General features: G+C 28.8%; 7 protein-coding genes across 7 annotated transcripts, besides 1 other annotated feature; 4 read left to right on the top strand and 3 right to left on the bottom strand.

Annotated features, from left to right (window-relative positions):
• Positions 1-483: 483 nt before the first annotated feature.
• Positions 484-2,455, bottom strand: TVAGG3_0192080 (helicase related family; the record flags this gene model as incomplete). Its single annotated transcript, XM_001315734.1, has 1 exon — positions 499-2,103. One exon carries the CDS (start codon positions 2,101-2,103, stop codon positions 499-501), a length of 1,605 nt encoding a protein of 534 aa, XP_001315769.1.
• A 2,450-nt stretch (positions 2,456-4,905) lies between these two features.
• TVAGG3_0192070 (uncharacterized protein) lies at positions 4,906-5,750 on the bottom strand (the record flags this gene model as incomplete). The annotated part of the gene is made up of 1 exon (XM_001315733.2): positions 5,291-5,734. One exon carries the CDS (start codon positions 5,732-5,734, stop codon positions 5,291-5,293), a length of 444 nt encoding a protein of 147 aa, XP_001315768.1.
• Positions 5,751-7,474: 1,724 nt separating this feature from the next.
• On the bottom strand, positions 7,475-7,903 carry TVAGG3_0192060 (uncharacterized protein; the record flags this gene model as incomplete). The annotated part of the gene is made up of 1 exon (XM_001315732.1): positions 7,475-7,903. The coding sequence occupies one exon, from the start codon at positions 7,901-7,903 to the stop codon at positions 7,475-7,477; it is 429 nt and encodes a 142-aa protein (XP_001315767.1).
• Positions 7,904-10,707: 2,804 nt separating this feature from the next.
• On the top strand, positions 10,708-11,586 carry TVAGG3_0192050 (regulation of response to stimulus; the record flags this gene model as incomplete). The annotated part of the gene is made up of 1 exon (XM_001315731.1): positions 10,708-11,586. The coding sequence occupies one exon, from the start codon at positions 10,708-10,710 to the stop codon at positions 11,584-11,586; it is 879 nt and encodes a 292-aa protein (XP_001315766.1).
• Positions 11,587-14,985: 3,399 nt separating this feature from the next.
• TVAGG3_0192040 (solute carrier family 35 member F6 family) lies at positions 14,986-16,392 on the top strand (the record flags this gene model as incomplete). The annotated part of the gene is made up of 1 exon (XM_001315730.2): positions 15,155-16,222. The coding sequence occupies one exon, from the start codon at positions 15,155-15,157 to the stop codon at positions 16,220-16,222; it is 1,068 nt and encodes a 355-aa protein (XP_001315765.2).
• A 4,196-nt stretch (positions 16,393-20,588) lies between these two features.
• Positions 20,589-23,398: part of a mobile genetic element that runs on past the window's edge.
• On the top strand, positions 21,331-22,248 carry TVAGG3_0192030 (uncharacterized protein; the record flags this gene model as incomplete). The annotated part of the gene is made up of 1 exon (XM_051226017.1): positions 21,331-22,248. The coding sequence occupies one exon, from the start codon at positions 21,331-21,333 to the stop codon at positions 22,246-22,248; it is 918 nt and encodes a 305-aa protein (XP_051111003.1).
• On the top strand, positions 22,287-22,955 carry TVAGG3_0192020 (uncharacterized protein; the record flags this gene model as incomplete). The annotated part of the gene is made up of 1 exon (XM_051226016.1): positions 22,287-22,955. One exon carries the CDS (start codon positions 22,287-22,289, stop codon positions 22,953-22,955), a length of 669 nt encoding a protein of 222 aa, XP_051111002.1.

Below are 23,398 nucleotides of genomic sequence, written 5' to 3'. Positions count from 1 at the left end.
CACTTCTTCCTAACAGTGGATGATCCATTTATGCGACCACTTTATATTGGATCATTGCTTGTTACAGCTAAAGGCCAGAAAAAGTTCTGAATTATGCTTTTAAAAAAACAATTTTATAATCAATTCGTATCAAATTTACATTTATATGAAAATCAAATTGCTACAATGCATCTAATCGTAACAAGTTGATATGATTACAACGTATCCACTTATTAAATTCGATATCTAACCTAATTACGAAGTTAATTCTAGTATATGAAGAATATAGTATCATATTTATCTTAAAATTCAAATAATTTATCATTTGATGCATTACATTAATACTATATACATGGTCTTTTAAGTGAAATTACATATCCACAATTTATTAAGTTCCATGTTTAGAAATACAGTTCTGATGATTAAAAATTTTAGAAATAAAAGTGAAATATTAATATTCTAATATATATACTCTTTAATATAAACAAAAAATATACAATAATATACAATATATAAGAATTATGGCTTTGGAGCATCACTTTCTTCGATAATTCTGATCTTCCTCTTGTCAAAGTATGTGTAGAAGTATAATACAATTGGGATAATTGTGTAAAAATAAGTTGAAGGAGAACAAAAGTATGTCCATGCATTATCTGCAGCATAAGCAACACAGCACCATGCAATATTTCCTATTACATTCAACAAAACCGAAATTACGATTTCAAACACATGTAACTTGGTCATGAATGGCTGATCGTACACAATTGCAACAAACCATATCATTCCTGTCATGATGAAAAGCAATGCAAGGAACAAAACCCAGAACTGAACAACAAAATAAACCAAATGTCCTTCCATATAAGCTCCCCAAATGAAAACAACGCATTTGATTTGTCTTTCAACTCTTTGAATCCAAATCGGTATAACAAATAGAATCAAAACAAAAACTAAGAGTAGAATTATAATCCAAATTGGAACTTTTCTGAATCTACAAAACACATACAAGAATGATAACAAGGAAGCCTTAAAGAAGTTCATTTCTGAGTCTGGATTATCAATATAATCATCAATTTCTTTCAATTGTGCTGGGAATAATTTCCAAAATGGTAATAACATTAACAGATAGAAGATAACAATGCCAGGTGTTACTATAAAATAGAATATTGGTATATGAATACGCAATTTTCGTTCAGTAAATCTTTTTGATTTTTCACCAACGAAAAACTCAATTTCTTCTGAATATCCATTGTTATCATACACTTCTAATGTATGTTCACCATTCTCCACGTGAACATCCAAAGAATAAAATGAATGATTTCTGTCTGTTCTATTAATAAACGTCATATTACCATATTCCTCGCCATCTATTCTCACCTTAACCCATTCATTATCTTTGACAGCTATAACCCTCACAGGGAAGTCATTGAGGTTAAAAACCGAATGTTTTGACACTTGTTTTTTGATTTGCGGATAAGTTATGAATAAACTTTGTTCTTCCATGCTATCAAAGATATGTGCATTGATTGCGCCATTGTCAACAGTATACAGTATCGCTGTACTCTTTCTTAACAGAGCTGTAGCAACGATGGATAAATATCCATCAATATGGAATAACATTGGTTCTTCTGGATGTGCATGGCCACAGATGTATAATTTTCCATCGCGAAGTAAGTCATGCAAACTGTTGCCTTTGTAGGACTTCGCTGATCTCAAGTACTGCCGTGGATAATGACATACCCAAATTGTAGATACGTTAGGTTCATATAGTTGCTCAATCATATCCATTTGAGCTTTGGCTACATATGGCATGCATCCAAGTAAAGCTGATGGAAATGGAACAGTGACTGGATTGAATAAAATTACGTTATATTTTTCGTGAGTCGTATTAAGTACAATTTTTCTTGCATAGAGATCTGTTTCGTTTTCTGATACATAGTATTTGTAGTAATTAGCTGGAGAATTAAAGCTTTTGACATTCATCAGGTCATGATTTCCTGCAATCTCAAAATACTCATGATTACCTTTGCGTATAAGTGGAAGAACAGAATTATTGTATATTTCCCAATCATCTTTGTTTGAATAGTATGCACTGAAAGGACTTGTTGAATCTGCTGAGTCTACCATATCTCCGGAATGGATAACAAGGGGTGGATTAATATTTTCCAGTAAGTGTTTGACATTTTTGGTCATTCTTTTGTTGTTTTCTTGTTTAAACTTAGAATAATGCGAATCAGAAATTTGGATAAAGTAATAAGGTATTTTTTGAGTAGAAAATGGTGTTTTTATCGTTTTAGATCTAAAAGGATTAACGAATCCAATTTCAACCGTTAATAAAACTAATGCAATCCAAAACAATGCAAAGATTGGAAATGTGCAGTGGGCTTGAAAAAGATGCCAGCTCACTTTTGGATGCATTGCATCTCTTACGCTGTCATCTGAATTGTCATTGTTCATTTTGCACGGTGGTAGATAATGAGGATAATTGAATTTATCTATTCTCAAAAAGTCAAAATACCATTGCCATACATTCAATTTTTCTATCTCACTATTAATGAAGTTTCTGCAGGGCGAATGGAAATTCAATTAATCCCGATCATTAGATTTTGAAAATTTAGTATTCAATTTTCAAGCCTGTAATTATTGCATAACTAATGATAAATAAAACTTATTTCTAACTTGATATTGGAAATTTGAAAGATTATCTCAAATCCTGTGATTTTTGATTGTGATCAAAAGTGACAATCTAGTTGGCATTTTGTATTTGGCATCAAATTTACTTGAATAAAATATGAACGATCGTCCAAATAAAAAATCGAAAAGTGACATAAATAACGATTATTGGGAACTGAGTTAACATGGATTTAATAGATCTTTGAAATGTCTATTTACTGCTAGGGTACGCAATGGTTTATATGTGTTTGTCAATGAGGATTCGATGTTTGACATCTATTGTTTACATAGTTTACACGTCAAATAAATAAATGAATATCAAGAAGTTTTAATTTCCTGGAATTCTCAGTGCCAATTGATCTTATTATTGAAGTGTTTTTTGGAAAAGGTGACCAATTCAAATATATCAATAAATTCTTTTCTGATTAAATTATTTGGGATCAACATCTTTAGAAATATTTTACTTGATCCGATGCAATTAATGATATAATACAGGAAGATTTCATAATGATAATTTTTATTGAATAAACAAGTATTATGATGCATTTTCATTACTTGGAATGGATGAAAATCAAGGAGTTGAAAAACAAAATGAAGGAATCATCAGGTTTCTAATTCACCATTTTATCACAATTTTAGAAAGATTCAATACTTGTTTGAGTATGAGGCTTATATGAAAATAATGAATTACTATTCATAACTTAAAATTATATAAATATCTTAAATTCTTAAATTTCATGATATTGGTATTAATACAAAAGCAAGAGATAGAAACACTCTGCTTCAACATGCAGTAGGAAAATTGCCCAATCAGGAAGCTGTTTAATTTCTTCTATAAAAGGAACCACTATCAATGCAACAGATATTCAAGGAATTTCTGTTCTTCAATAGGCAGCATGAAATCTTGTTAAAGATTTGATAAGGACTGCTATTAAACATGGGGCTGATGCCAACACAAGAAATAATGAAAGGAGAGAACCTCTTTATTGACAATTCAGAAATTACAAACTTATTACTTAAAAGCCATTCTGAATCTAAGGGCAGAATATTTTTTGTCAAATGAAAATCATGTGAGACCTCTGGCTCCTATCCAATGGAGGACAAATGTTGATTAATATATTGTTGGTGTACATCCAAAATCATTCCAACACAACTGTTATTTTTGGAGTACTTTTCATAGTGATAAATATCTTAATCATTATTGACACAGATTCTATACTTATTGATCAATATAGTAAACAAATAAGTTTAAACTCGGTATATTAAATATTTTATTCAGATTTAATGAAAAAAAACAAAATCAATATAATACCTTTTTTTTGAAAAATTTCACCATCTTCCTTCTACGAGCTAACCTGTTTGGATTATTTTTATTTTCCAATATATAATTTTTCAAACTCATGCTTGATTTGATGTAATAATTCAAACCATAGTTTAGTTATTTTGTTTACATGATCGTATAAGCCAATATGTTTGTAATCATTTTCCAACAAAATTTTGTCTTTTAATCTAATTTGTAAATTCAGATAAATGCTTTAATCAGTTTTAGGAGCTAATTTTATCTATAATAGAAATTAAAGCAAACTTAACACATTAATTTATTATTTCTATGAAAATAAAACCACTTCAAGGGTGTGAGCTTTAAATTTCCGTAATAATTGTGATCTTGGAGCTTGCTGTATACCATAGAAATTAATTCATCAAAATGAAACAGCTAAATAATTACGAGAATTTCTGTTGTCATTCAAATATTTTCTTCCTTGAAACATTAAAAATTGAATGAAACAGTTTTTTATTGGTGTTAAAAAAATGAAAGGACATCATCATAGCTTTGTTATATTTCAATCCAATTTATTCTGCCTTTGATATAAAAGTTCTATAAAATTGATATATCACAGAGTTCCTCTAAGGCACTCATAATACAGGCGTGAAATTGAAAACTCTTCAGAAAATCTGGTCTCAAATTTATTTTCCGATAAAATTTTGTTCGGATTCACAATATTTTGACAGAACATAAAAATAACCTGAAAATCTAAAATATCCCTGAGACGTAATAACATAAGGAGGGTATTTGAATTTTTGAATATTCCCTGAATAACAAGTTTCTTTTGTCGGAATATTAAAAGTTGCATATAATTAATGAATTTTTCTCAGTTTACACAAAATATCCGCATCATATTGATGGAAAGTGCAATAGATTTACTTGTAAAAAGGAAAAAGCCGCAAAAAAATTAATTGAAAATCATATTTGTTTCAAGTTTCAAGAAGTTTAATAACCGTGTGAATACGAACAAATTGCATTAACAAATATTTAAATAGTGAATTTATTTAAATGCAAGAGATATTAGCATATATTTTAATTTTTTTCGAAAACATTAAGTAAAGAGATTTAATGCAACTAAAATACATCAACATAATTTACTTTTATGTTCTATCATTAAGAATATACTAGTTCATTAAAGAAATATATATTTTAGAAAAAAATTCATGGATTAAGCTTTAAGAAACATACAAACTTCAGACAAATGAAATCACTTGATAGAATTGATTACCGCTATTAAAGTTTTCACGCCCGTCACCATGTTCTAGCATATGTTAAATTACATTTCCGTGAAAACTCAGAAAAGAGCAATAATTCTGTCTAATGGTGGTTAATCAATTGAGATATATCTGAAATATCAATTTCGTACCCCTTTTGGAAATCCTTTTTCTGAACAAATCTTTCATATCCTAATTTAACGCCAGATTGTTCATTTTCCACGTTTATATATGGATAAATTACCTCCCAATTTTCAGCATACCAGCAAATTAAGGCTTGTTTGCTTCTTCTTGCAAGCCGATCAACCTCAATTTGAAGTTTTTTCTCCATTTCTTCAGCCTGAGGAAGCAGCATGAAAACTGTGGCATGGGTACCATACAAGTAATCTAGGTAAGCAGAGACGTAATCCACTTTGATTCCTAATTTTGATATTCTGTTCATAAGCTGCTCATGGTCTCTAATGGCCTGTGATGTCGTACGTCGATGCTTGTTAATTGAGCGGGCCTTTATTATGTCTCTTTGGGTACGTTCACTTATACGTTCCATTTGAAGTGAATATTTTTAAATGCACCACAAACTAAAATTGAAAGAACAAATAATTGAATTGAAAGAACCCAAAAGTAGTTGATAAAATAATCTTTGGTGTTTTTCAACTGTGATTAGGTTCAACAGAAAAAGAGATAAGAATTAGAAATTGTGAAGTAACAATTTTTTCAAGTCTTTTGTTTGCGTTTTTGAAAAGCAAATTTGCAAGGTCTGAATCAATTTATTGATAGAAATATCTTGTTGTAAGTCGAATCTGGCATAGTTTTAAAAAAATATATTATTAATTTGCACAAACTGTAATTTTTTCCCCTTCAATTTATGACTATTTGGTTGGATTCTTAAATGATGTTCCTTTGATTAAACCATGGTCTATAGAAATATTCTTTTAAAAGAAAATTTTTTTATTAAATTTAATTTACAGGCTTCTTGGATGTTGATTATTATTTTCGGCACAACTGGTCAGTGGTGAATTTATTTATGTAGAGATTATGAATTAAACAGAATTTTCTGGAAAAACAATAATTTTAAATAAAAAAATATCGTAATCTATGTATTGTAGCAATATCAGGATATGAGAAATGTCATGCATATTATAAACATTATTATTTGAAGAAATTAAGATTTTAGAGATAAAATCAATTTTTATAAAGAGATTATATCAATATAATATGAATACTAACGTACTGATAGATTGACTAACTTTTATCTGATCTATTCCACTTCATTAAAAGAATGGATGCTTGAATTTAGACAATAATAAAATTTGCTTTTAAATTTTGTGGATACTTTGAAATTTTTGAAAGCGTTTCAGCGAGGATTAAAAACATAAATAATCATTATTACTTTTCGTATAAGTATTAGAGACAATAATTGAGAAAAAAGTAATCGAACTTCTAAAATCAAATCGTTAAAGAACAAAATATGAAATTATAGATAATTACTGATGATTAATAATAATTTGATGTTTATTTCTAAAAGTAGTCATATTCTCAAATTATTGAATGCGTCTCAATTTCATAATACCGATTGAGTACATAATTCAAAAAATAAAATAAACCGCTTGAGGTCAGAAATTGAATATTTTCCTTTTTCTGAAGTAAATAATCAAACTACTTCAAAATAAAAGGGTTATTATGAGATTTTAGTATCCATATCGTTCGTTATTGAAGGGAATTTCAAAATAATCAAATGATTTTCATCAAATTTTTTAATTTTAATAAAAATTATAAAAACTTTGTATTTTCGCTGCATGTTGCATGTATTATTCAGTCCAAGCCTGGAAAGTATTCAGATTGATTTTTTTTATTTTGAATTTGATGATTTTTTGTAAGCTTTTGAACCAAATTTTATCCACGATATTCAACTACACACTTGACATTGCTAAGTATTTCCGCTTATTTTTCATGATATAGCATTCGGAATTTTAAAATTTGAAAGTAAAATTGTGAATAAATTGAAATAGAAAACTTTCATTGTGTTTCCACAATCATATTAATTTGCTGATTGGAATATTATATTTTTATAATTTTAATTATGATTTGAAAATGAAGTTTAAATCATTTTAATTCTTCTCTAAAATGGTATGATATAAAATCACGATAGTAAGTTGAATAATTTAAAAACTGCCTCACGCCTGCTACACAACTCAATTAATTATTTTTTGAAAGGATTTACGATTTGAGAGCGAATTTTCTTTATTCTGAAATAACAAAAAAAATTTGAAATAGAAAGATAAAAAAGCTAATGCATATTAAGTAGCTGGGATAAATCTGAAATATCAATTTCAGGAGAACTCCTAACTTGGGATAATTTTAATTTCTTTTTCTCTTTTGTTTGATTCAAAAATGGTAGAATTATTTCCCAGTTTTCGGCAAACCAGCATAGAAGCGCTTGCCTGTTTCGTTTGGCAAGTCTATCAACTTCGATTGATAAATTTTCCTCGATTATTGCTGCTTGTGAAAGCAGTATTATTGAGGTTGCATGCTGGCCAAACATGTTTTCAAGATAAGCTGTAACAATGTCCATTTTAATACCAATTTTTGTAATTCGGACCTTGAGTCTTTCGTAGTCCCGAATTGAGTTGGCCGTAGTTCTGAAGTGCTTATTTACGTAGCGGGCATTTAAGATGTCTTTCCGGAGCTTATCATTTCTTTCAATCTCTTTTTGCATCTCTTACTTGAAGTGAAAAACATTGAGAGAATTGAATACATTATTTTCTACATTGATTTTTATGAATGTATTCAATATTTTGAAAAAGAAAATGAAGTTTGTCTCAATATGAAAAGATTTTATATTACACATAGCATGGATATTAGATAGAGGAACATCCATATTATCTTCTAATGTTACAAAGATTGAAAGTAATTCAGAAAATGTAATAAATTAGGGACAACTTTCTACAAAATATATTCCGATGAATTAATATAATCGATGAACATAAATTTTAAAAGAAAAAACATAATTTTTTAAAATTTTTTGATATTGAGAAGACACACTCAATTTATTAACTGCATCCGTCAAGCGAGATAAAATAAATTTTGTATTTCTTAATATGTAAATATAGTGTAGCATGAGAGATTTTGAACGCACTATTCAAAAATTTCTGGACTAACGAAAATGCTTTCAAAAAAATTGGTGAGAAAAAACATAAAGAATTAAAACTGTACATTATTTTTAGCTTATTTGATTTTGCCGATAAAAAATATTTTTTGTTCCAACATTTCCCTTCAAAAATAAAATTATGTCATTTCTTAGAAATGATTATTCTCCAATACAATATGTTTTATATGAGATATGGAAATTTAATTTTTTTTAAAAAAAGACTTATCGATCATGATTTATTCACTATAATTCTTTTATTGCTAATCACATCTTTTAATTATTCATTTTAAGATTGATTTAAGCATTAACATTTGCATTTTATTGCAAATTTAACTTTATGATAGTATTATCCTTTCAGGTGAAACTTTATTTTGCTAAATTATTAATCTCACCAAACTGTGTATGTTTTGTATATATGCTAAACCAAATTTTAAAATTCAATTTTTTTTTTACCAAAATTGCTGAAAATAAATGCTATACTATGTGTAATCATATACCATATTTCTGATCGCGTCATCAAATAATTGCATAATATTTATTTTTTCTATGTGGCATTCGAGACAAAAATAAGAATCCTCTGATTTTAAATATCAACATATTATCATATTATGTTTGTCATTCAACAAAAAACATAACCATAATTATTAACCTTAAAATCGTACGAAAATAGATTCCATTCGATAAACCACCTATTCAAATAAATTTGATCATGGCAACTGATTTGGGTTAGATTTGAAAACTATTTGCCATACTTTAAGCTTCAGAAATATTAATAAGTAACTATAAATAACGAAGTGGAAGAATACTCTGCTGACGGTAAAACTCTTACTAGTTCAACCAATAGTGTCAATGTTAACATCAAAGTTAACTGCGAAATTATCTATGGACAATCCAAAGACACAAAATGTCTTAATTCTGCATTCACAGGAAGTGCTGGGACCCTCACAACAGTTAATTTTCCTATTGGATCGAAACTTAAGACCATTAATGATTGCGCTTTTTATTCTTGTTAAAAACTTCAGGCAATCGACTTTTCAAATTGTCAGTATTTGACTACCATTGGGAAATTTGCATTTTCTGATTGTAAAAAAATTTCATCGATTACATTACCCACAAATCTTGAATCATTAGAAAGGGGAACATTTGCAACCAATGAACTCATCACATCAATTACAATTCCAAGTAGAGTCCAAGCAATAAAGTATGGTTGTTTTCAAAATTGTAAAAACTTACAATATGTCACAATCCCTGAAGATTCTTTATTAAATTCAATAGAAACATATGCCTTTGGATTTACAAATGTTCAAACATTAAATTTACCAGCTTCAATTAGAAATTTTCAAAGTGATGCTGCCTCAGGAAATCCTGTTCTCAGATATATCTCAGTTTCCAATTCTAACGAATATTATGTCTCAGATAATGGAGTTTTATTCAGTATCGATCTAACAACAATAGTTTTAGTACCCCCTGCATATTCAACAACTTTTTCAATTCCATCAACGGTGACATCAGTAGGTTATAGTGCATTCTACCAATTCAGAGGAAGTTCAATTCTCATGAATGAAGGGATCACAAATTTGGCTAGCTGGTCGATAAGTAGATCTTTAATAACATCAATAACTCTGCCAAACAGTTTAGTTTCCATTTATGGAAGTGCATTCTATGAATGCAAACAATTAACCGTGGTAAATTTTGGTAATTCATTAAAAAGTATTGGAGACAATTGCTTTTATTCCGGTGCTGTATCAAATATTAATTTACCAGAAGGTCTTACCTCTATCTCAGCTAGCGCTTTTGCATATTGCAATAAATTATCATTAATATACTTCCCATCTACAATTGAATCGATAGGTGGAGGTGTACTGTCAGGAACAAAAGTGACCTCAATTGAATTTGGAAAAGGGTCGAAATTCAACTTGGATACACAACAAATATTATTTGATAATGCCAAACAAAATCTAATCTAATATTTAGGGGATCTAGAAAATATTACTATTCCAAATACAGTCATAACAATAAAAGAATCAGCTTTCGAGTATCTCAATATCAAAAGCATTAAATTCGAGCAAAATAGTGTCATTAAAAATATTGAAAAATTTGCATTTCAATATTGAAGGCTCTTGGAATCAATAGAATTTCCTTCAACATTGGAAACAATAGGTAATTCAGCTTTTCTTCAATGTAAAAATTTGCTTCGGGTTCATTTTCCAAGTAAATTGATATGGATTGATTATGCAGGGTTTTATTCATGTTCTTCATTAATATCAGTGATTTTCGATGGACATGATCAAGAAAAATATTATGACCTATATTCTAGTGTTTTTAGTAGCTGTGTGAACCTTGTAGAATTGCAATTGAATTATGGTCTTCGAATGATAAATGACTATTGTTTTGCATATTGCAATAATCTCGAAAATATCAATTTACCTTCTTCGGTTTCAACTGTTGGTATTTATGCATTCACAGATACAAAAATCAAATCAATGAAATTTGATAAAAATTGTACTATACAGAACTTTGGTAGTTTTGCATTCGCTGGTGCCACATATTTAGAAACAATTAATATTCCAACTACTGTTCAGAGCTTAGGAGATAATCTTTTTCAAAGTACAAAAATTAGCCAATTCATTGTACCAAATTTAGTTGAAAATATTTCTAACTATTGTTTCAAAGATTGTTCTCTTTTGAAGACTTTTATAATTCCAGATAATTGTAGCTTGCAAAGTATTGGTTTTGGGTGTTTCCAAGGCTGCAGAAATCTTTCTTCATTTGTTTGCCAGGATAAGAGATACTTTGAAGTTGATAATGGTGCTCTATTTAATAGTGGAAGAAGTAATTTGATCTGCTTCCCTCCTGCTTCAAGTATCAAGCACTTTTGCTTCTCTCAGAATGTCAACAGAATTGCAGTTTGTGCGTTTCTCGATTGCATCAATATTGAATCAATTGCAATACCGGATAACTCTGTTGTTTCAATTGGAGCGCAAGCATTTGCATACTGCATCAATCTGAAAAGTATAAATATTCCGTTATATGTAACAACCGTTGATGCTAATGCGTTTTTGGGCTGTAAAAATTTAAATTGTGGCGTTCTGATTGACAGTAAGAATAAAGATTTTATTAAAAACCTGATTACTACAGGTGGTCTTTCGTATTCAGCCACAAAAGCATGCGGAATAATTACATGTTTTCAAAGAGTAACTGATGTATCAAGAATTGGCTATTCTTCCATAGCTGTATTTATAATGATGTAATAAATAATTTCTTATATTTTATATTCTTGAATTTTTTGGCTGAGACATAGAATTTCTTAATGAATGTTGAAACTGAAAGTATCAAATCTTGATGTTATAAAAAAAAAATTATCAAAATAATAATCAATCTGATGAAAATATATGTAGAGGGGCTCTTTTTAATATGTTAATATGTTACTTTAGTAAATATCATTGAATAAGAAAAAACATTTTTATTTAACATTGGATTTTATTAATTTAGGTAAAAATGACAATAAGTATTATATATAATATCAAATATGTTTTCATAACCTAGTCATCTGCATTCAAAATAAAAATCGAAAACAATATTTTGATATTTAAGGTTACCAATAGGTGAAACAAGGGTCTGACGATGATGTTTCTCAATTATACGAAGCATATGAAGAGATTTCCGACTTTAAAGCAATTATGAATTTAGAATTTGCCAAAAACTTGTTTTTATTCATTGTAAATATATTCATTATATGCTTGAGGCTTATAATATGCATTATGTCACAGTGACATTCTTATGAAAAGCATGATAAATTAAGTTATAATCGCTCGAATCTTTTTTTTTAAATAGAGAACTCTCTCACAAATTTTGAGAGTGTATGACCATCTAACTTAACCTTTTACAATTTGGATATAATTTTCCAATATTCATCTGTAATTTTGTGTCTGTATAAGGATGTCAATTTGGAAGAAAAGTGAGAAAATTCCTAAAATGCTAAAAATGAATTTTCCAAACGTGCTTTTTTATCTCATTTTTTTGATTTTGAAAAAAATTTGGAGAGAAGAACTCTTCGTTTTTGAATTTTATCACGATGGTTTTAAAGTATATTAGACACATGTATTGATATTACTATTTTTGTATATTTTGAGAGAAAATCCCTAAAAAGTGAGAAAATCTAAGACGGTTTGAGAAAATATATAAACTATTGAAAATTTGAATTAAACTTCTAATTTGGAAAAAAGAAATTTGGAAAGAAGAAAAATCAAAAATCGAGATTTAGACTCAGCATCAAATGGAGAACAAAATGTTTCTTCATATGAAGGGAAAAAATTTTCTTGTGAACAAATAGAGTTTTTAAAATTTTATTGTATGTAATGAAATAAACAAATATTAAAATTATTTTTTGATAACAAGAAAATTCCCAACAGAAAATATTTGAGACAAAGAAAAAAAGAAAATTGAAAAATATTACTCTCCTTTATATTTCATGAGATTTTAAATTTATTCTCATAAAATTGACAATTTTATACGTTTAGATGAAAATAATTGATTTTGCTTGAAATAAAAATTATTGTTTGCTTACAGCTATCAAATAGATTTTTGCTATTTTGATTAAAATTTGTTAATCAAATTAATAAATTTTTTGTAAATATCTTAAATATCTGGATCACTCACTGATACAATGAATTGAACGATAAAAATAATACAAACTCAACTAAGTTTCCTGTCTTTCAACTAAAAAAAATTATGCAAATTAAATTACCCAGATTTGCTTTACTTTTACCACTCCCCATGTAATTTCTGGGGAAAACGATAATTCATTTTTTTTATGGATGAATAGATCGTTTTCCTAGAAAGGACCTCATATCTCTGGCTAAAAAGAGTGTCAGATCCTAAATAGATTATTGATCTAGTGTACAAATCCAATAAAAAGCCTATTTTTTTGGCTTTTTTGGTGCTCATTTTTTCGAAGATCTACATGAATATGGGGAAACCATCGGATTTTTTTGGTTAACCCACATCTTCATGTAGTCTGGACTATCTTTCCTCGAAGGACCTCTTTACGGGTGTAAAAACTCATAAAGTTCTCAAAAGATTCATTCTCGATCTCCATGCTGAAAGAATTTACAATAAAAAAGAGATCTACGCATCAAACTACAGCCATAAATGAACTGAACCCCTAAAGCTCAGCTCTTAGTTTATCAAAAACGTCGAAATCCTTCTCATTGCAATCAAATTTTCTCAATAACTCATAAGAAAAATCGAATTTTGATTAAGCCGATGTTATAGGTATCACAAATACTACAAACTTGAGCAATATCGAAATTGCCAGCAAAAGTTTGAAATTGCATTGCTCATATTTGTTTTGTAAACTAAAAATCTGCTTATATTATTCATTAATTTTTTATATATTATTCATATACTTTAATAAAAACAATACTATTTCACCTTAAAAATGAATTTCATAAGTCAATATTATTTTTTTGAAAATGTATCAATTTTCGATTAAAACAACATGAGAATAAAATTTACGCAAAATTATTTTAAAAAATGGTTTTAAAAATTTACAATTGATGAAGAATAAGATTGCAAGAAGTTTTGAAGTTTAATTTTAAGAAAAAAAATTCGGATATTATTCATGGATCTAAGTAATCTGATATTTGAGTATCGGCACTATGCATAAAACATATATTTATAGTTTTTTTGGATTTTTATGATTTTAAATATATTCAAATTTGGCAATCCAATAGATTTTTAAAAAATAGGTAAATAAAAATAGATTACATATGCAGCAGATTTAGAACATGAAACAAATCTTATAGTGACCCAAAAAAAAATTCATGATCCAAAAAAGAAAAAAATTGGCTAAATAGGAATCAAACCTTGGCATAACGAATCATTATGTCGGATGTTTCCACTACACTACACCGGCAGTTCGAAAAATACCCTTGGTGGTTCTATTTAATAGCTACTCCCAACGATAGGCGGTGTCCCCAGCTTTCGAGAGGTGGTAAAAGTAAAGCAAATCTGGGTAAATTGTTTATTCAAATATTAAACAAAGATAAAGTAATTACAGTTATCATAAACTTTATGAATAACTCTGTAATTGGTTCAGATTTTCGTAAAAATATTTTTATTAATATCGATAAAAATACGTTTACCTACTATCACAACATATCGATAAACAAGAGTAGAGTGATTTTTATCATCGAAACTTTTTAAAAGCTGTAAGCTGGAAGTAAAAATCTTGTTTTTTCTGAGTTAGTTGTAGAACTATTGATGCACGAGTTATCATTGTGATGTAGAAGGATGTCAATGTACTGACTGAAGGATATGAAGTGAATTGAATTTCATTGAATTTCAATTTGATCAAAATTTGTTCAAATGATATGAATGTGTCAACATCTGTATCACTCTCTTTCACTCCTTCCCTATTTTTTCGAGAACGAAGCTAGCTCAGCTTTCGCTGAGCGAATTGACACTTTTGATGCCCCAAACGTACATACTCTCAAATTTATCGAAAAAAATTATACCACCTAAACTAGTATATTCTTATTTTAAATATGATATTATCCTTAGAATCTACACTAGAATATATTTAAATCAACTTTTAAAAAAAGTTCGAATCCTGCGCGTCTCACTTTTTAAATTTTCCAAAAGGAAAATTATATTCTCCTAAAATGAAAACAATTTTCCGAATTGACATCCTTAAGTCTGTATTTGCGTTCTCTGTAAATTTCAAAAATGATCCGGATTTGAAAAAATTTGTCAAATTGTATGTTACCTCTTGATTTAAATTCTTTTTTAAGGCGATGGTGCATTGTGGGAATTTTAATGGGATCCACGTTATCAACCATCATAGGTACCATTCTTACGAAGCAGCAATCATATTATTACGTATGCGGCGAAAAAAAATATCAAACGTATCAGTCGACTTGTTTCGTTTTAATAACAATGTCATTAGCGATGATGACAGGAATCCCAATATCGCTTATATTCAAAAGGGTTCAAGAAAATCAAGCACAATTACCAATCCCGAAAAAAATATTACTTATGCTTCCTTTAGTTTCTATATTTGATATTCTCGAATCATTCATTACAATGTTCTTAATCAATGGAATCAACGCATACTATACATCTATCACTTCCATCATGGTAATTATTACTTTAATTATTTTCCGCTATAAATTCTTAAATAAAGAGATGTACGCTTACATGTGGGTATCCGTTGTACTTGCTCTCTGTTCCATTATCTGTGTTGCCATTCCTGCAATCATTACGAACGAAGCTGCGATTAAAAGTGCCAAAGTAATTGTCACAGTTATTTTCATTTGTATTCTCGATGTAGTTTTACGTGCAGGCCAAATTACGTTAGAAGAGTATATCCTGCACAACTCTGATATGAATCCAGAGATGTTTACAGGCATTGAAGGCTGCTGCAATTTACTTTTAGTTCTTTTCATTTTTTGTCCGATTGTTCACGTCATTCCATTGAAAGATGTCCAGGAGAGTGTTTGTCAAACAGCTTTATTGATTATACACTCGAGGACACTTATTTTTACTGTTTTTATTCACTTCATCATCCTTGGATTATTTAATTTCTGCAGAATCAGATTTATTTTGTACACGAACGCTTTGTCCTTCAGTTTGTACAAGTTACTTGCTGAACCTTTGAAAGCAATGCATAATATAATAACTGTTTTGGTACCAAGTTATCTTTTGTACCAATATCATGAAAGAAATGAAATTGTTCTTTCTATTGTTTTCAACACTATTTCGGCAATTTTCATTGTTATTTCACTGATGCTAGCATCTGAAATTGTTAGGATACCTTGTTCGAAGTATCCTGAAGTTGATAAGTTTGTTATACCTATGAAAAAAATCGAAGATAATCATGAATGAATTATATTTCATTTCATATATGTTTTTATTTGTGCATAAATCTAATAAACGTAACATGTATATTCTATATTAGAAAATTACTTTATATTACCCAATCAAAACAAATCCGAAAAAAAATTAGAAATTCTATTCGAACTTTGAAATGTATTTTTTACCTAAAAATCATTGTGTAATAGGCCTGTAAATCCGATAATGTTAAATAATGACATTATGAAAATATAAAATCATCAATTACAGTTATTTCTAAATAAGGTTTGATATCCTGTTGCATGCTAAGTTCGGTCAACGATAGAAATTGAGTGGAAATTAATCGTCGAGGAAGTACGATTATGTAAAGTAAAAAAATGTTGTGGGATTTTTAATATTATATATTATTTTATAATAAAATTTTTTTGAGTCATTTTAAGAAGCACATATAATTTTTTGAATTTAAAAATTAAAGTAGTGTCAAACGAATTTATCACTTAATTTAATACTCAGATTTCTTAAAATTAATGAAAAAAAGGTTTTCTGAGAACTTTTGAGAATGGTTTTCAAATTCCATTATTGAAAATATATAGGTATTGTATGAAATTCAAACTCTATATTTATTAAAATTCTAAATTTTTAATAAAATAACTTTTCAGAGGAATATGATTTTGAACGGTTGATTAATAAGTATAAAAATGTCTACGATTTTAAGGAGGGAATTGTTCCTTATGAGGTATACATCATAACTATATACCTCATAAGGAACAATTCCCTCTTGATAGCTGGGAAACTTTCTCTGAATAACTTATCATTTGGAGAAAGTTTCCCAGCTATCTATTAGAAACTAAAGGCTGTGAGGCACTAATATATAATCAATGCCTCATAGCCTTTAGTTTGTTATTAAAAACGAGAAAACTTGTTCGAAATGATAAACAATTTCGAACAAGTTTTCTCATTTTAAGGAGGGAATTGTTCCTTATGAGGTATACATCATAACTATATACCTCATAAGGAACAATTCCCTCTTGATATCCTGGATATTTTTGAATATATTTTTTTAATTAAAGTTCTCAAAAGTATTATCAAAAGTGATTTTTTAAAAATATCTCCAATTAATTAACTAACTAATTAAAAGTATTATATTTTTAAAATTAAATAGTTTTTCAATTTTTTGAAGGAATTGAGATACTTCCCACGACAATAAAATTGAGAGGTTTACATTATGACTGATCTTAGCATGCAACAATCCTGATATTCAAAATCATAAATGTATATATATTGATATGTAACATTATAAGCACACCCAAAAAAACGAAATTACAAGTAGTATATGAATGCGGGTTGTGTGACTTTTTTTGTAATCGTAAGAATTCTCACATAATTGAATGATTTTTGAACATACTTCCGAATAGCAGATTTTAAAAATTTATGAATAATTTATAAAAAGTTTTTATTCCTACAATTCCTATATTACCATTAATTAAAAAATATATTTTTGACGAAGTGAAGATTCGCACTTCGTCACAAAACTCCGAAAAAATAAATAAACTAGCAGAAGTTGCATTTAATAATGAAATATTTGATGAATATAACCTTGAACTCAGTGATGGGCTTTAAGGACCCGGGCTCAACGAGTCATGATTTATGAAATCAATAATTTGATTTATTCGCTCTTCAATAATTTCTATTCTTTTTGTTAAATCATCTATTTTCATTAATGAGGTGATTCTTGATTGAGGAATAGATTTCAAACTAACCACCCCCTTTATTTTTGAAATTTTGAATCCATCAACTTTAAACATTTTATTCAATTTACACGTTGTCAATTCTTCAAATAATTTTTTATTATTAGCATAATAGTCATTAAATTCTTCAACAGATGAAAAAAATTTTATTTCAGTAATTGGTTTAACAATGTTTATTTTTTGTTGAACATTTTCACTTTCATTTATTTCTTCCTCCTCTGTCTCTCATTTATTTTAAAATTGGTTTCATTTATCATTAAATAAAAATTTAGAATATAAGTGATGAAATATATTTTTTAATTAATATTAAATCAGAAATGGCGGCAGGATTCTTTAAAAAATTATGGGATGGAATTAAGAAAGCTGCGGGTTGGGTTCATAAAAATATTATTAAACCTGTAGCAAACTTTTTGGCACCAGTAGCGAAAACGGCAGGAACTATCATAGGTGGAGTATTAGGTACTAAAGCAGGTAATCCGGCGATGGGAGCACAAGCAGGTAACGCAATTGGTGGAATAGCTGAAGGAATACTTAATAAAATAGGAGGTAGATAGTGGAAAAATAAATAAATATTATTTTTATCTTAGTATCGGTTGAAGTCTTTGATAAACTTTTTCTCCTTTATTTAATATTTCTCTTATTGGGGCAGCTTTTGGCGTTATTGATTTCAGCAACGTCACTAATTGCTTCTTTATTCTTAAATATCCAATTTGCTCCTTTCTTCATTGTTTCCCAAACTTTATGCGCTCCTCTTTTTACTTTATCCCATAATTTTTTAAAGAATCCTGCAGCCATAGTTGATTATTTCATTAAAATTAAAAATTCATTTTCATCATCTTTTAATTTTTGATTTTTATTTTATTAATAAATGACGACTAACTATTTGGTGCCAAACACTAAACCAATTAATGGAAATGTGTTTCATTCATTCGAAAAGATAAATGAAATATTCGCAAAGAATGACGGTAAGATATTATAGAGAACTTGAAAGTTCATGCTATGACTCTGATGCTCCATATTTTGATGATAAACAAACTCATTTAAGAATTACAAATCCGGCTCATGATGTAAATCAATTAGGTGACACATATATTAACGCAAAGTTAAAGCAAACTCTAGTTTCAAATAAAGCTTTCACATGTGATGCCGCTTTTAAATGCATGCGTTTATTCGTTGGTTACAAATCATCAAATCAAAGCTTTAAACAATTAGAAGTAGAAACCGAAAGAGGTGATGCTGGTTATCTTCAGATGGATTGCGCCCGTGAATCTTTCGCATTTGCAACATATAAACCAAAATCAGAAAGGAAAGTTAAAAAGTTTGTTCATTCGTTATATAATAATGTTTCAAAAATATGATAACTCAGTATGTGGTAAATATATTGACCCTTCAGAAGTTTTCAAGAAAGCAAATGAAGAAGTTGATGTCACTTTTGATATGATTATTCCGGTAAATGATTTGTTAGCATTTCAGGCGTTCGATGATTATCCTAAATCATTTGGTGAAATCATTCTTAAATATTATGTTTTCAGGGATACTTTAGTATTTTGTCAGGTTGACCCGTTAAGAGTTGCTGATTTACAAAATTACGTTTATGAAAAGATAACTGATGAAAATTATGAAAAGATTATGAATCATGTTTATAAATATGATCGCAAATTCCAACAAATCGGACTTCCTGCCAAATTAATTACAAGCTTAGCCGATACATCTGCTAACGCAACAGTTGATAACGTTATTATTTCATGCACAAAGATGGAAGTTTTAGAGGATAAATGCATTACAACACCAGATACGGTTTAATTGAAGAATCAGTTAAAGCAATACCACGTTTATTCAGTAAGGAAGATCCATTCATGATTCCAGCTCAACATATTGACGTTCGTTCACTAAATGGAGTTGCAATCACTCCTGAAGGTATCAGCTCAGATTTCTCATACGCTCTTCATAATGTTACAGATGTTGTGTTAACATTTCCGAAGAATGCAATGCAAGAACAGTTTTAGAAAATCCAATGCTTCGAGGTCTTCAGGTCACTATAGATTCCAGAAACTTCCCCGATCAAGCGATGACCACAGTGGGTGACATATTCTTTACACGTATGCTTCAAGCTTCTGATTTAGATGGAGTGAATGAATGCACAGAAGAATTACGAGGACTTCATTAACTAGACCACTGAATGATGATAATGGCACGCCATTAGCTAGAACATGGAAAGACCAAACTTCATTTCTTATGCACTATTCCAGTTCAACGTGATGGAGCGGGTATATTCTTTGATGGATTAGAAAACTTTCAACTCACAAGTTACAGTACAAGTGAAAGCTTATCCAATCATTCAGGGTGAAAATGACACTTACTGTTCAAAGGTGACAAATCCTCCTCAGGTTTGGTTTACTAGGACTACGTATTGGACATGGACACCGGACGAAGGTTTGAAATATCATCCAACAGGTACACACCACAGTATAGAAGTTCATATGATGAAATATTGATGAATAGAAAATGTTTAAAATTATAAATTTATTTTTGATTAAATGGATTTCAATTCTGAAGAATTAGCGGGAGTATATAATACCTACATAGATGATATGATTAATGAAGCATTGAGTGATAATAGAAATGCTCTATCTAAGGAAAAATTAATGAAAATTCCATATTCTGAATGTTACTTAAATTCAATCACTGCAGCAATTGGTAAACAAAATAAAGGTAAAACAATAACGATATTAAAACAAATTATCATTATTGCTAACACTTCCCCCTATTCACATGTGTTAATTTATATCAACCGTTCAGGTTCACCTTCAGATGATACATTTGAATCTTTAAAGCATTTAATCAAAATTCCAATTATTTATTTATCACAAGAAGAAGCAGAAGATTATTTAAAAAACTTTTTAATGTATAAAGAATTATATAATACAATCAAGAAGCAAGGATTAGAGGATAAAATTATTGATAAACAACGAGATGAATTATTTGAAACACTTTCTATTTCAAATTTTGATAAAGAATTTTTGCATTCACTAATTTTTCTAGATGATGCCGTGAAATCAAAACTAATAACAAATGAGAAATCATATTTTAATCAATTATTAACTCAATGTCGACATATTCAATGTTCATTCTTTATGGCTGTTCAATACTTTAAAGCATTAAGCACAAACATTAAATCAAACCTGTCCACCCTTTTCATTTTCAGTGGTTTTAGTCGTCAACAGTTGAACGTTATGCTTTATCAAGTGAATTTACCAATGAGCATTAATGAACTTTACACACAATATCAGCAATTAGGTGAACATGGAAAAATAATAGTTGATTTAAATAAAGGAAGTGTTAAATTTGATTAACTTTTTATAATTAATTTTTATTTTTTATTTATAATTAAACATGACAGAAATTGCAAATCTTCTACAGGTTCCATTAAAACAAGGGACAAACAAAAAGGGTGCATATAATAGAACTATGAAAGTTCCAGACGGAATGAAAGAATTAGTCCACATTGTTGCCGGTCTTCAAAAAGATGTTAAACAAATGAGAAACGTTTTAACATTACCAGAAGCTCAAGCATATGCCAAACGTCATGGACCAAATTGGGAAGCACACGAAGCAGACATTACAGGACCAAATGGAAAGCCTGATGGAATAAATGAAGTCTTTGTTACTGATGGTCAAGGTAATATTAAAGTCATAAATGGTTACAAATTAACTATAACTGATTATCCTAAACGTAAAGCATATAATGAACGTTATCCTATGCAATTTGATGAAAATGGAAAAGCTGTTAAACAACATATCGGAGACAGTAAAGATGGACCAATTCTTTCATACCGTCATAATCCATATTCTTATTTCAATGAAGAATTAAACGCTATTGAAGAAGGACCAAACGGATTACCTCAATATGTTAATCAATTTGATGGTCAATATGCAAATTTGAGACCTGAAATTCCAGCTAAGAAATTCTTTAAAGTTGCTTTATTCGATCCAGTGTTCAATGAACAGAAAGAAGCAATGAAAGCAGAATTTAAACCAATTCAAGTGGCAAGAATTTCTTCATCTTCACTTTCAGAAGCGTTCAAGGAATTGATAAAGAAACCACTTTATTCTCAACAAGGTTATAACTTTGATTTAATTAAAGAAAGTGATAGACGTAAATTAGAAAAATCAGATGGTTTTAAGAATGCATGTAATGAAATGATTAAAGATATTGTAAATGATAAAATAAGACTGGAAGAAACTCAAATCATTATCAATAACATAATTGGTGCAGTTACAAAGAAAGATATTACCGTAACAACTAAATAAAACTTTAAATATATTTTTCTTTTTTTATTCAATTATAAATGAGAAGACGTTTCACAAGTCAAAAGAACACAAACGCAAAAGCAGAGATTACGGTTGGTTATAACGTAAATGATGATAAATCACGAATTATTCAAAATGTTAAAGTTAATGTTAGCCCTGAATTAACAAGGTCAGCAACTCAACCAAATTTATTAACTCGTGACTTACCGAAAAAGGAGGAGGAGCAAAATAAAGAAGATGGAGACCCAATCATTTTATCTGAACCCGGTAAAGAACCTGTTGAAATTCCCACTTATCCAACATACCCCCCGCCTCTTTCATCAAACATCGAGAACCCATATAAAATAGACATTAATTCTGAATTAATGAAAATTTACCGTGATATAATAATTAATAATTATGATTCAATAATAAATTTAATTGACCAATCCGGTTTAATTATTTTACCTTATGAATCATTAATTCACATTATCGCCATTCTTTGTGATGTTCAAGATTCAGACGTTAAGATTCAATTTTTCATAGATGATGAGGTTTCATGCTGCGGAACAGTTGCAAAAATAAATCCTATAAAGGATATTAGCACAATTAAGATATCAAAGAACGGAACAACAACTGAACTTCATTTAACATATAATGATATTTATAATAAAATAGTTGATGAATATAAAATATCACTTGAAAAATTCTTTGTTATGGCTATTTAATATTCAAGCATTAACATTATCGAATAATAATCCTTTGAATCATAATCGATAATAATTGACCTTTCACTAGTTTCTATCGTTTGTTTTATTTCTTTTTGTTCCCCACTATCTGGATCGGTCATTGTAATTGTTTTTGTTATAGTATCAGCTTTATCTTTAACTTCAATCTTTTTTCCATCAGGATATTTAAACCAAAATTCCAAAAATTCGATATTGTCAATCTGTTCATATTTTAATCTATCAATTACATTTTTAATACCATCTGAAAATCTTATGAAATGGTCATTATATGGGTTTGATTGAACTAAATTTGAATGAAGTGAAATATAACCTGTTGATGAATATGACATTGACTCATATTTTCTGAAAACACTAAAATTTATAACATGAATGAATTTCTTATTCGTTGAATTTATGAATTCTTGAGGTAATCTTATTCTAGT

The sequence above is a fragment of the Trichomonas vaginalis genome, chromosome IV, assembly GCF_026262505.1.
Source record: "Trichomonas vaginalis G3 chromosome IV, whole genome shotgun sequence".
NCBI lineage: Eukaryota > Parabasalia > Trichomonadida > Trichomonadidae > Trichomonas > Trichomonas vaginalis.
Note: the sequence above shows the minus strand (reverse complement) of the source record. Positions and strands in the feature narration are given on the sequence as shown.